Source organism: Gadus morhua, chromosome 7 (genome assembly GCF_902167405.1).
Source record: "Gadus morhua chromosome 7, gadMor3.0, whole genome shotgun sequence".
Classification (NCBI taxonomy): Eukaryota; Metazoa; Chordata; class Actinopteri; order Gadiformes; family Gadidae; genus Gadus; species Gadus morhua.
In genome coordinates, this window is record NC_044054.1 from 25,314,296 (window position 1) to 25,329,577 (window position 15,282).

A 15,282-nucleotide genomic window follows, 5' to 3' on the forward strand; every position below is an offset into this window, starting at 1 on the left:
ACGACCCTAAATCGGCCTTGACTGCTGCTGAGATGGACTGTCTGCCTCGAGTTTGGGAGGGCTGGAGCGGTCTGTGGGCTGGAGTGCTATCTGTTTATCGTTGCAACCCCCAGCCTCGTATTGAGATCGCGGCGCGCGGTTTCAAAATAAGAGCGCCCAGTCCGATTTTTTTTTTTTTTTTTTTTTTTTTATAATTAAAAAACTTTTCAAAACAGCTCGAGGGCCATTAATAGACACCCCGCGGGCCACAAAAGGCCCGCGGGCCGCTACTTGAGTATGACTGCTGTAGACCATACATTACTTCTGGAAAGGTTAGAAAACTGGGTGGGGCTTTCAGGCACTGTCTTAAATTGGTTCAGGTCCTACCTACAAAATAGGAACTACTTTGTTTCCATCGGCGACTTTGTATCAGAATCAACCAACGTGACATGTGGAGTCCCACAAGGTTCGATCTTAGGACCCTCTTTATTCAACATCTACATGCTCCCACTAGGGCAAATCATGCAAAATAACAATATTGACCATCATTGCTATGCTGATGACACGCAAATCTATGTATCGCTATCACCAAATGACTATCGGCCCATAGATCTGCTGTGCCAGTGCATTGAGCAAGTGAAGGAATGGATGTGCCGAAATTTCCTTCAACTAAATGAGGACAAAACAGAGATAATTGTATTTGGTTCTAAAACGGAAAGGCTTAAAGTAACCCAACACCTTCACTCTCTGTCCCTGAAAACCTCAATCAAAGCCAGAAATCTAGGGGTTATCATGGATTCAGATTTACATTTTGACAGTCACATCAAATCAGTTACAAAATCGGCATATTATCACCTTAAAAATGTAGCAAGACTTAGAGGGCTCATGTCCACCGAAGACTTACAAAAACTTGTACATGCCTTTATCACTAGTAAGCTTGATTACTGCAATGGTCTCCTCACAGGTCTTCCAAAACAAACTCTGAGGAAGCTTCAGCTTGTTCAGAATGCTGCTGCTAGAGTTCTAACAAAGACCAAAAAATTTGATCATATTACACCAATTCTGAAATCGTTACATTGGCTTCCTGTAGGTCAGAGAATTGATTTTAAAATCATGTTGCTAACCTATAAATCCCTACATGGTTTAGGCCCAAAATATTTAACTGATATGCTTCCACTACATCAGCCTTCTAGACCACTAAGATCCTCTGAGACCAATCTGTTAATTATCCCCAGAGTAAACACAAAACATGGGAAAGCAGGATTTAGTTACTATGCAACAAATAGCTGGAATAAACTCCCAGAGGATTTAAGACTTGCCCCAACTCTGAGCACCTTTAAAACAAGACTGAAGACTTTTATGTTTGCTATAGCTTTCTGCTAAAATCTTAAATACATTGCACTTTCTAAAAAGCTTTTTTAACTTTGCCTTTATTTTCTATTTTAATACTAAAATGCCTTTTTCTATTTTAACCATTTCTTTGCATATGTTTTTCTTTTACTTATCTATTATTTTATTTTATTGTTTGACAATGTTTATATGTGAAGCACTTTGAGTCTGCCTTGTGTATGAAAAGTGCTATATAAATAAAGTTGCCTTGCCTTGCCTTGCCTTGAACTCACTGCTATACACGTTTTGAGGGGAGAAAAAAAGTTGCGATAAACATTGCTATCAGCAAAATGTGGAGTCATTTGAAAAGTGTTGGTCATTGTTTCCTCCTAGCTACACAGTTTATAAAGCTAGCAGTTGGAATAAAAGGTAGCGGCCCAGTGTAGCTTCATTGTTCATGTGATTTATGAACATTGCTAGGGTGAGGGATTCCCACTGCTCACCATCGATAAGAATGTATGTTAATCACTTGATACGGTGTAAGGTGCTCTGGAAGTGTCTATCAGACCACCTGTAGCGAAAGTTATTAACCTAAATTTGACTATACTGGTCTTGGAGAGCGCCTTTTGCGTTAATATATTATCCTTTTATTGAACTGTCAGCTATTAGGTCCTACCTGCCTGCCTGCCACCAAGTAACCGTCACACAACCGAGGGGTCTCTTGGCAACGTCACTGCAGGACGGAGCAAACAACTGGGAAGAAAGCATAGACCACTGAATAACAACTGTCAAGACTGCAAGGATTTGTTGTGCCGTACCTGCGGTAATCGCAATAGCCACACTGGAAAAAGGTTTTTGAGCCGTACTTCATCTGATTATTATTTTGTAATTCATTTCAAATAAACATTTTTTGTTTTATTTTTAAAATAACTTTTTTTTATTTCAAAATACTGTGAAATATAGATATTTTTAATTATTTTCTCAATTAAGAAATATCCATTTTGACAAATGTAAAATTTTAAGGTTGTGTATTCAACTGATTAATAATTTTGTCATTCAATCCAAATATTTTTTTTTTGTTTTCTTCCTAAAACACAGTTATATTTGATTAGGAGCTCAATTTAGAAATATTTGTTTAGACAAATGTACAATTTCAAGGTTACGCACAAGCCTGCGCATGCGCATTAAATACAAAGACGCTTACGACTACTGGACCAAACCGCAGTGTTGCCAACTTAGCGATTTTGACGCTATATTTAGCTACTTTTCAGACCCCTTTGGCGACTTCTTTTCAAAACAGCGACAAGCGACAAATCTAGCTCCTTTTTCAGCTGCTATTGGTGACTTTTGGCGACTTTTTGAGGTGAAAGCACTATCGCTATTACCTCTTCACAACGAGCACCGGGTGCCTGCGCGGCCCCTCCCCCGTCTCAACGCACTTACAGGCAGCTCAGTCCTCGTGGTAAAAAGCAAACTCAGGAACCGGATGTCCTTGCAGACCTTAAACTCCATCCTATACATCCGATATGGATTAAAGCTGTCATGATGCTTGCTTTGAGCACCAGCTGCCTGATCATGATTTGAAGCTTTTTGGAACATCGGCTGCTTATTCATTCAAGGTAGCACCTACAGCTGAACCTGCAGTAGAGAGCCTTGACCAGAGTGACGATGACTCACTGGTTCTGTGAGCTAGCACAGCCTGTCTGTGTCTGGAGGGAGGTCTGGAGTAGGCCTAACTCTGCCATTTAGATTGTTAATATATATTGTATACAAAAATATGTTATGTTTAAAAATGTTCATGTTTAAATGAGAAACAATTGTTTGATTACATTTTAATCTTTTTGATTGGATAAAACAAATTATTTCTGATAGATATTTCTTAAATGAGAAACAATTGTTTGATTCGATTTTTATCTTTTAAATTGGATAAAACAAATTATATCGGATGCATATTATGACTTGAATGAGAAACAATTGTTTGATTACATTTTAATCTTTTTGATGGATAAAACTAATTATTTCTGATAGATATTTCTTAAATGAGAAACAATTGTTGGAGTGAATCAATATTTTTTGGTTTAGGATTTAACATACGATTTAAATGTATTAACTTCATTCAAAGAATAGAGTTATACTTGGTGCCAAGTTGTATTATTTAGTTTTTATGAATATAGGAAATATTGTTTGAGGCAAGCTATATATTTGTCATTGGCTCAAGTTATGTAATATAGATGTGAACCATACCCTTGTTTTTTTTAATTGGTTCAACAGAAGGCTTTTTCCAGTGCAGGGATTGAAAAAGGGCAGATTGGATTGTAATCTAATGATTAGTACACGCATTAAATTTCTTTAGGAGACTGCACCAAACATGTAGGCTATAATATAGGGATGGGCACGAGTAGTAAATTCCAAACTCGAGTGATCGAAGGAATTCCTCGAGGATCAATCGAGTACTCGTTAAATCAAATCTATTTTTAGAATGCAACGCATCTGCAGCAGGAATAGGCGGCAGGCCCGATGATGAACGGCAATATTACCAACCAAACATGTAATGCTTATTCTCCATCAAAACAGTCAGAGTTATCAGAGTATTCATTATTTATTTTTGCAAACGTTCAAAACACATTTTCCTTACAAAAATAAATATGCGCAGCGTCTCACAATTTAAATCACGTCGAACCAAGGCCTGTAACAGTTTAAAAAAAAACGAAACAAGTAGCCTAACCATTGCAAATAAATGCTTAAAGCTGCAAATAAAACGGCAGCAAATGGACTATGGAAATACTCAGAGTTGTGATCTTCTCTACACGCCCGGGATTACAGCTGCGTCTTGCGGCGGTGAAAATAGCCGACACACTTTCACCGTTGCTGCGGGTCTGCTTTCCCGAACTCACCGTTGTGTTTCAGGAGCATATGTTGCCGCATAGTACTTTCTGGTAGCTCGATTTCGCTTGGCATATTTTACATTTCACCTTATGATCTCCTATTTCTTTAAAGTATTTAAATTCTTCGCTGCGATTTGCTTTAACCGCCATCTCTTAACTTTTTGAATTCTGGCGTGCCTGCACACGGCACGGAACGCGCCATGGAAATGGATGCATTTAATTTTCTTTGTGCCCACGTCATCCGTTAGTGGCGCCGACAGAAAATTGATACATTTGCTTCAGAAAACTTTGTTTGTGTGTGTGTATATGCCAACTCGAGTTTGCCTGTCCACCAACCGAGTTCATTTGTAACGAGTAGTACTCGAGTAATCGATTCCTCACGCCCATCCCTATAATATACTATATTAGGCCAAACAATAGTTAAAAACACATAGGCTATACAATTATATATCCATGTTATATCTATAATACCTAATATTATAGGTATTATTTATATATAATATCGGGTTATGTTATTTAGTGAAAAACTATTTTGTTTCTGTCATCAGTGAAGGATGCTTCCGATATAAGTTACTTGACCTGCCAAGTCTTGCAACATACCATCCCCTCCATTAGGATTATTCTTGTGTGTTTATAGATTTTCTAATCTATAGAACTAGAAGAGGTTTAATGTCTATATTTCTTATCTTTCCAAAGTTATTTAAAAACCTATCATGCACTAAAAGCCTTATATGGAGTGGATAGAATATGACCATAAATGCACAAAACAATAACTGTGACATGATTCTGTGGTGCAAACAAATACCCTAAATGAGTAACATGTGAATACTTATATATTAAATACTTAAAAAGTTATATTGAATTAACTTTTTAATATCTCACAAATTAAAAACATAGCTTGGTTCAAATGATCTAGAATAGTATAGAGTCTAGACTTCATCTTTCAATAGATACATTTATAACTAACTGAGAGGTAGAGATTTTAATGTAGTCTAAACCAAAGAAGAAAAATGGGATTGCAAACAACGCATAGAATCATTACCAAAATGATCCAAAACTTATTTCTCCTGGGGGAACTTATTGGCCAAATCACTGTTGGGTTTCAAATGTACTCCAAGACTTCAGTCTGCCAGCCACCCAGGGGAACTATGGATAATGACATATCCTATCTGTCACAGTGACAAGCTCACACCACACACACAAACAGGTTATCCATGTGCACACAAACGTCCTGTGGAGCCATTTGGACCACAACTCGTTCCAGGAGCAGCAGACAGGAGATGGAGTATATTTTGTGGATCAACGTCTGACATCCCTTTAAGACTCTTTGATTTAGCAGGCGATATGCCTTCTATCTATACATCGAGTCTATATGGAACAGCTCTGCTGGTAAATTGTGTCACACGTCCTTATCCCTTTAGTAGCTAAACAGAAGGAGACAAATTTGAACCCTTTGACCTTTTTCAAAAAGTTTTTTGGGCTGAGAGTTCCAGGTAGAAGGGGGGGAAGTGTTATCCCCCCCTTATCCCCCCGTTGGGGTATGGACCATAACCATGGTCCATGGTCCATGGAACATGGTTATGGTCCATGCCCAACTTTGTGATACTTTTTGTTGCTTTGTGGAGTAGGATTGGTGTAATGAACAATGTTGAATGTGATATGCAGCACACTTTACACACTGTATATATATGCTGGTTCAGACTACACAATGCTCAGATATTCCTCCACGATTTAACATGTCACACTATGCGATCACAGAACAACGAAATCTGGCTTTGTCTTGTCGGCCACAATACAAACTTTGTTTCAGAGATTCGAGGGTGCGATGTTCTATAACCTTTACTTCTTTTTACGTCACACACAACGCGTGACGTGAACGATACACACAACAACGCAGCAAAAAATTGTCAGTGAAGTCTAGTTAGTAAACAGTGCCCGTGAGCTCCAGTTGTTCGCGGGATCCACTCGCGCAACTGGTGGCGGGGTTCCCTCCATGTCAACAATGGATACGTCTCTGCGATTCCCTTAAAATTCTGGCATGTCAAACTTTTCGTCATGGGGTTTTCGAACGTCGCAGAAATCGCAGTACACAAGCATGTCACATTACAAGACCTTGTCTCGTCGTGTCCTTTTCTAAATCATGCTTGATCCTGCAAATTTAACGGCGACGAACAATTCGTGGCAAAATCGGGCTGAAATCGTGTAGTCTAAACCAGCCATAAGTGCTACAAAATAGCATAGGTCACTATGTATAATATCTTAGAAGACATATTCACACATTTAAAACAATGATCAAAAATTTCTGTCCACTGGAACTTTGTGTCAAAGAAAGCATAGGCCTACATAATCTTACTACTATAATAGCAGGGCCCTGTACCACGAAGCTCGCTTAGAGGGTTATGTAGAGAGGTATGTTGAGCTCCAAGCCTGGGTTAGTTGTACCACGAAAGTCGATCTCTTTTAGCGTCGCTGTATCACCATGGTGACTTATGCTCGCAACCAAACCTGGTCGGGAGCAGTTTTTTGGCTTAGTCTAGCCGGAGATCGGCTACTTAAATCGGCGTGCGCAGCTTCCTAGCCCCTCCTCTGACAATGGCGTCACCATTTGTGGGTGTTCCCGTGGACCCCGGCGCACTTCTTGTACAGGCGTCTCTCCGGAGACAGAGGGTTTTACGGGGCCGATCCCTTGGCATTGTCTGACGATATTCAGATTTCAGACTTTATTGTCATTGTGCAAACAACGAAATTGAGGTTCTTCATGAGAGATACAGATTCTCATCAGAGGGTGTTCGTTATTTGATCGTCCTTTTGGACCTTATGTAGACAATGATTACTGTTGCGCATTGTGTCTCCGTGACAGTGTGCTAGAGTGGAGGTAGCGCGTCAGTCTTGAATTTCTGCGCAGGGGGTTCGACTCCCAAGTGATGCAAATTTATGTGAAGCTTAAAAAGTCCTAATTCTCATGCATATGGAATACTTATTCACTAAAGTTTATGGAATTATATTTTTGTGATTATTTCGAACTTGAACCCATATTTTCAAAGCCGTGCTGGCACCACATCTATGGGGGTATAATGCATGATGATAGACCGGTGAATTTGAACCCCGGTCGCTGGCGTTCGGGTCTTATACTAATCCACTACGCTACAGCCGCTACCACTCAGCAGTCGAAAACATGCGATACATTTCTTAAATAGGGTGTATTTAAAGTGAATTCCCTAAATGATAGAATAAGGCAGGATGGACGTTGCTTATGCATTTTTAAATCATCATCATTCTATTTGGATTAATGGCGAACAATTCTTCATTTGGCATAGTTATTTTACAGACAATATGCAGAATATTTTCACTTATACTCATACAGACTGCTTGATGTATCGTAAAGGTGAGAAAAATTACGCAAAAAACGCCCCTTTCACGTGAACGCGCACTGAACCTAAAGCGGAAAACCTGGCTCAACTAATTTAATCTAAAGTGAGCTTCGTGGTACCATTTAACTCTGATTGCGAGTTGCGGCTCTGTCGAGCCAGGTTTTCCCAAGAAAGCCTGGGTATGTTCAGCGAGCTTCGTGGTATAGGGCACAGGCCTGTCGCACCAGTTACTCAAGTTACCAATGTGCGCATGTGCCAAGCAGCCTCCAGCTCACACACACACACCAAGCACAAACGCATACATACTCCGCAATAGGGGTGTGCCAAAATATCGATACTGCGACATATCGCGATATTTCGTCTTGCGGGACGTTATCGATATGCTGACGCCAAATATCGATATTCAAAGGTCCCATGACATGAAAATCTCACTTTATGAGGTTTTCTAACATAAAAATGAGTTCCCCTAGCCTGCCTATGGTCCCCCAATTGCTAAAACTTGCGTTTGGTGTAAAACGAGCACTAGCTGTTCTGCTCGCCTTTGAAAAAACGGAGGCTCAAGTGCGCTGATTTGGAATGTCTGTATTCTTGACGTCATCAGGAATCTCAGCTCCTCCCCTTACTCTGCCTGGCCCGCCCAGAGACGTTGGCCCGCCAATGAGACTCGACCGTGCGAGCGCCACATGTGTGTGTGTTTGTGTGAATACACACACTGTAACGCAAGTGTTTCTTGTCGGTTCTTTGACGTGTCTTGTATTTCCACAACGAGACTGTGGTAACCCGAGGGCAATAATGCACGCACACTTGTAACTCCGTTTAACGTCTTTACTGAAAACATGCTCACAGCATAACAGTCCAAGTCACGAGGCCGACAGGAGGAGAGCAATCCCTAGCACCCCCCGGCGGGGAAACCTGGTATAAGCACTAAGGTTCCGGAGTGCCGGATATAAATGAGTGCAACACTAGTTCAGTCTATAACACTTCTCCCCCTTTAAGTAAACACTTATAATACGGTTAACCAAACAAACTGAAATTGCATGAATGTCCCCTTATAAAGTACAGAAATGATATTGCACTAAAACCAACTTAAATCACATCCCAACTTCACAATTTTAACAACAGGCAATCAACAACATTTTACATCAACAACATTTGGAAATGAACAACAATTTTCTTTTTCACATAAGGCAACAACAACCTGTATGGCCTAACACACTTTTTTTTTTTTTTCTTTTTTTTTTAACAGTTCAGCCTCTCTGGAGGCTTGTGTTGCCGCTCTGACCTTCTCGGTGCAACAGTAGAGTCCACAGACTGGGTAACAGAGTTTGCTGCACTGGGAGGAATTGGGGCAGGGGCAGGTGAGGCAGTTTGCTCAGACAGTCCATCCGAGGGCCGCAACAGTCCATCAATGCACACAGGTGCAACACAGTCCATAGAGCTGCTCACACTGTCCTTGTGCGAAAAACTCTGAGACCCCTTCTCCTCTGCATCGGTGCGGACACGCACATGATCTTGGTGCCTACGAACCTGCCTGCCATCCAACAAGTCAACCACAAAAGAGACTGGACCAGACTGGCGGTGAATAACTCCTGGCAGCCACTTTGAGCCACTGGCAAAGTTCTTGACATACACACAGTCCCCCTGCTGTAAAAGCCGCTCTCTTGCATGTTGGTCCCGTCTCACTTTTTGGTTCTCCTGTGATCGGGCAACTTTTGCTCCTACATCCGGGCGAAGGAGGTCCAGATGAGATTTGGGCTTTCTCCCCAGCAACATCTCCGCTGGAGGCAAACCCGTGGTTGTGTGCGGAGTAATCCGATACTGGAATAAGAAACGTGCCAGCTTCGTCTCCAGCGTGTGCCCCGTCATTTTCCGCAGTCCATCTTTCAGCGTCTCAACAGCACGTTCTGCCAAACCGTTGGAAGCAGGATGGTACGGTGCAGTCAGGATATGTCGGATTCCATTTTTCTCAACAAACTCTTTGAAAACTTCACTGGTGAAAGTGGGCCCGTTGTCACTGACAACTGTATCTGGTAACCCGTGGGTGGCAAAGATGCTTCTGAGCGTGTCAGTGGTAACTGGGGCTGTGATATTTGACATGATGTGTGCTTCCATCCACTTAGAATGAGCGTCCATCAGCACCAGGAACATGTGACCCATAAACGGACCAGCGAAATCCAGGTGGAGCCTGGACCACGGACGTGCCGGCCACTCCCATGGGTGGAGAGGAGCAGGTGCGGGCATCTTCTGGTTACTTTGACACTGTGAACATGCTTTTACCTTTTCTTCCAAAGCACCGTCCATCCCAGGCCACCACACAAACGACCTGGCGAGGCTCTTCATCCTCGACACCCCGGGGTGAGCTTCATGCAGCACTTCCGTTATCTGAGCCCGTCCTGCAGGAGGAATAATCACCCTGGAGCCCCAGAGGATACAGCCATCCAGCACACTTAGCTCCAACTGACGCTTGACATAGGGCTTGAGCTCCTCTTGTCCAACTGCTACTGGCCAGCCCTGCAACAGCCATCTCTTGACTTGTGACAGCACCGGGTCTCTTTCAGTCCACTGTTTGATTTGCTTTGCTGTCACCGGAGAGTCAGACAGCCTGTCCAACAAAAACACAGTCTCTGGAAGAAGGTTAGTTTGGCTCGGTGACTCTGGGAGGGGAAGACGGCTGAACGCGTCTGCGTTTGCATTTTCACTTCCTGCTTTAAACACAATGTGATACTGATACGCTGACAAAGTTAATGCCCAGCGCTGCACTCTTGCTGACGCCATGGGTGAAATACCCTCAGTCTCACTAAACAGGCCCAGCAAGGGCTTATGGTCGGTAAAAATGGTAAATGGGCGACCATACAGGTACTGGTGGAACCGTTTCACAGCAAAAACTACAGCTAGCCCCTCTTTCTCTAGCTGCGAGTAACCCTTTTCTGCTGATGTGAGAGTGCGAGACACGTACCCAATAGGCTTTTCATCCCCGTCCTCCATACAGTGCGAAAGGACCGCCCCCACGCCATAGGGTGATGCATCACAGGATAACACAACTTCTTTGTCTGGGTCAAAGTGCACGAGTAGCGTTGCTGAGTGCAACAGTTCTTTTACCTGCTGAAAAGCTGTCTCTTGAGCTTGTTGCCAATTCCAGGAACAGTCTTTGTGTAGCAGCTGATACAGGGGGGCGAGCACAGTGGAGAGTTCAGGCAAGAACTTCCCATAATAGTTTACTAAGCCCAAGAAAGACCTGAGCTCTGCCACATTCTTTGGAGAAGGAGCCTCCTTTATCGCCCTCACCTTCTCTGTCATGGGGGAAAGACCCTGAGCGGAAATCCTGTGACCCAGGTAGGTGACACTTGGAGCCTGGAAAACACATTTACTGCGTTTTAAACGCAGCCCAGCCTCCTTCATTCTCTTTAGCACCTGGTCGAGGTTCCGCAGATGCTCCTCTTCTGTTTTAGCAGTCACCAAAATGTCGTCTAGGTAGACAGCAACATGGGGAATGTTCTGCAGGAGGTTGTCCATGGTGCGTTGAAAAATGGATGGGCTGGACGCGACGCCGAAAACCAGACGGTTGTACTTGAACAGCCCCTTGTGGGTGTTGACGGTCACATATTGTTTAGAGTCCTCATCCAGCAACAGCTGTTGGTACGCGTGACTCATGTCCAGTTTTGTAAATGTTTGTCCTCCTGCCAGTGTGGCGAACAAATCCTCAACTCGTGGCAGGGGATAAGTGTCAAGTTGTGAGGTTTGGTTAATTGTCATTTTGTAATCACCACATATCCGCACCTCACCATCCTCTTTCAGCACCGGCACAATCGGGGCTGCCCAGTCAGAGAACTCCACAGGTTCAATAACACCTGACCGCTGCAGCCTGTCCAACTCCGCTTCCACCTTAGCCTTCATGGCGTATGGCACTGTGCGTGGTTTGCAAAAACGTGGCTTTGCGTTGGGGTCCACGGTTAACTTCACCGTTGTGCCGCGGAGGGTGCCGAGCTCATCCTTAAAAACGTCTGCATGCTTTGATAGAATGTCTCCCACCACTCTCATGTGCATGATTTCCCCCCAATTGAGGCGGATTTTCTTTAGGAGGTCCCTTCCAATCAGACTAGGTCCCTCCCCGTCTACCACTAACAGCTTCACTGTTACAGACTGGCCTTCATACATCACGTCTACTTCTATAGCTCCAAGTAGAGGAATGCACTCACCGGTGTATTGTCTCAGTCTGATGTTAGTCTTTCTTAAAGCAGGCGCTTTCCCAGAGCCCCACAACCTTGAGTATGTGGTTTGACTTATCACCGAAACTGAGGCACCCGTGTCCACCTCCATCGTCAGCTCTTTTCCGTTTATGTGCAGTGTTGCGCAGATCGGGTCTGCCCGGGGTCCACTCAGGTCAATATTAAACATGTTAAAAGAACACTGCTCCTCCGGCTCTTCACTCTGCACATGATGCGTTTTCATTTGGGGTTTTGACTCCCACTCCTTTTTCCATGGCTTTTTAGCACCTCTGCACTTCTTCGCTATGTGCCCCTTTTTCTGGCAGTTATGGCAAGCGGCATCTTTAAAACCACAGTCATCAGCAAGATGCGCTCCCCCACACCGGTAACACTCAACTGACGTCATCGGCTTGCCCCTCCCGTCTTTAAACAGACGGTGAACGGTGCCCTGTGGTACACTTGCGTTAGCTGCTTGAATGTCTTTAGAGTTGATAGCTGCCGTTTCCATTGCATGAGCAATCTCCAACGCTTTCTTGAAAGTTAGCGTGACTTCACCTAGCAATCGGCGCTGAATGCTGTCATTGTTGATACCACAGACTAACCTGTCCCGTAGCATGTCGTCAAGCACCGGTCCAAACTCACAATATTCCGACAGCTGTCTCAGCTCCGCCACGAATGTAGCAACTGAAACTTCAGCTTTGCGTGAATGCGTGTGGAACTTGAAGCGCTGAACAATCACTGACGGCCTGGGGTTGTGATGCTCCTGCACCAGCTTCACCAGCTCTTTGAATGATAGTTCGCCTGGCTTCCGTGGCGTTGCTAAGTTGCGTATCAACTTGTACGTCTTGGCACCGCACGCACTGAGGAGAATCGATCTTTTCCTTTCCGCCCCCACAATGTTATTCGCCAGGAAAAAGTGCTCCAGTCTCTCGACATATTCAATCCAGTCACCATCCAGCTCGACGAATTCACTGAGCGTGCCGACCGTGGCAGTAGCCATGCTGCAATCGAAAACTACACGGAAACTTCTTCTTCGACACTAACTACCCAGTTCTCCGTCATCTATGTTTTAATCCTCGTCGCCAAAAGTGTGGTAACCCGAGGGCAATAATGCACGCACACTTGTAACTCCGTTTAACGTCTTTACTGAAAACATGCTCACAGCATAACAGTCCAAGTCACGAGGCCGACAGGAGGAGAGCAATCCCTAGCACCCCCCGGCGGGGAAACCTGGTATAAGCACTAAGGTTCCGGAGTGCCGGATATAAATGAGTGCAACACTAGTTCAGTCTATAACAGAGACTGTTGTGGGGGTTATGTTATCTCAGCCATGGTTGAGAAGGAATTGGGAGAAAGGAACTTTGGCTTTGACTGGCTGAAGTACATGAACTGCGTCATGCCGCCGGTTGCCGCGAGGCACCATCGCCCGGCAGCGGGCAGCCGGCAGCGCGCGGTTCAGTCGACTTCAGGTTGATGTGAAAGTGGAAGAACCAGAGACGTCGCAGAACCCGACAAAGTCGTTTGTGATTCATTATATCGTCTCGAGGCGCACACCGCTTTTGGCCGTGATAATATGTATTAAATGATATAGATTTCTATGTATTATATGATATTATTTAGATACAGAGCTCCAGGACTGTATCGCAAGTGTTGTACACTTCCTTGTTATTTGGATAACCGTTCTGTCGGACTCTCGTCTCTGGTATTTCTACAACGAGACTCGTATTGGGGGATATCTCAGCCAAGGTTGAGAATGAATTGGGGGGGAAGGAACTTTGGCTATGACTCCCTCAAGAACATGAACTACGACATGGAGGAGAAAGGGATTGTTGGCGGCGAATGTCTCCAGCTTGAGACCCGCTGAGGGACCACCGCCGGAGGCGGAGGTGCCTAAGCGCTGCTCGGGAACAATCCCTTTCTCCTCCTTGTCGTGGTTCGGTCTACTTCACATTGATGAGGACGTTGAAGAACCAGGAACGTCGGAGAACCCAACGCGGTCGTTTGAGATTCATAATATCGGATCACACATCTTTTGGCGGATATAATAGATATTATATAGATATATATGTAGGCTATATGATAATATTTTGATATAGAGCTCCAGGACTCCCTTGTGTTCTAGAATATTTACAGAACACGGCTAAAGGCTGTGTGCGCCTCGCCATTGCGATACATCCACTGTAAACAGAGCGAATGAAACTAAGCAATGAAATGTTTTCTGCATTTATTTTGTTTTCTAATTTTCTGTTACTTTGCATAAAATGTTTTTGTAATAAATTCGGAATTTCTTCAGTGACACAGATATCGTGATGTATCGTGGGTGAAATTTCTTGCAATATATCGATAATCGCAGAATCGCTGTATCGTGATATTATCGTTATCGTGGGTAAAATATCGTGATAGCATCGTATCGTGGGGTACCTAGTGATACCCAGCCCTACTCCGCAAGCACGTATACACACCGCATACACACGCGCATGCACACGAACATACACGGAAACGCACACACACACGCACACACACGCAAGTAAGCGCACACACCGCACATCAAGACAAAGGCAGCGACACATACACGGAAGCTCACACACACGCGCAGTGCCGCTGCTAGCTATTTTGGGGCCCTAAGCATAACTCCTTTATGGGCCCCCCCCCCCTTAACGCAAAAGTTCAGTCTACTTTGTAAACACAGTTCACAGAACAGCCAAAACATACATACAGTACACACAAGTATTGGAATGTCCAAAATCTTTTAAATTAAATAGTTATCCATAAATACAAACTTAAAACCAGAAGTATACAAGTAAGAAAAATTCTTCTATGAAGCAAAGATTTACAAGCAGAAACTATTTACACAAATATTTACACACTTTACTTTGTAAACAGAGACAGCCTATTTTATTTATATATTTTTTGGGGGGCCCCTCAGGACTTGAGGCCCTACGCACAGCGCGTAGTGCGCGTTATGGGAGCGGCGTCACTGCACACGCGCACACACACCGCATGTCAAGACACGGAAGCGCACACACACGCGCACACACACCGCATGTCAAGACAAAGGCAGCGACACACTCGCCCATGTAAGACGATATGTTTCTAAACATAACAGCTCTGCCATCGACACACGCGCAGGTAAGAACACACACGCATGCGCACACACGGCAGCGACACTCGCCCAGGTAAGACAAACTTTCCCAGGTAAGACGTTCTGTCTATAGACTGTTGAAATTGCGATAAAAGAAGGGAAAAGACAATTTCTCACCTCACCACGTTCATTTTGTCATATAAAAAACGTTAAATTCAAACATTGCGCCGATCGGCATATCAACAAAAAAGACGTGTGCTTTCTTAAAGAGACAGCGTCCCTATAACACCGAACGAAAACATGTCAATAACACAGTATGGTGAATTATGTCTATAGAGTCCACCACAAGATTACTCTTTGTTGCTCAAATGTAATATAACTCCCGAAATGTCTTTACACTTTGTTGCGCAAACTTAATATTACACTCCTCC

At 43.8% G+C, this 15,282-nt stretch overlaps 1 protein-coding gene across 1 annotated transcript; it reads right to left on the reverse strand.

Annotated features, from left to right (window-relative positions):
• Nucleotides 1-8,498: 8,498 nt before the first annotated feature.
• On the reverse strand, nucleotides 8,499-12,769 carry LOC115547099 (uncharacterized protein K02A2.6-like). Its single transcript, XM_030361068.1, has one exon. It carries the CDS (start codon nucleotides 12,767-12,769, stop codon nucleotides 8,804-8,806), a length of 3,966 nt encoding a protein of 1,321 aa, XP_030216928.1. The 3' UTR covers nucleotides 8,499-8,803.
• Nucleotides 12,770-15,282: the final 2,513 nt, after the last annotated feature.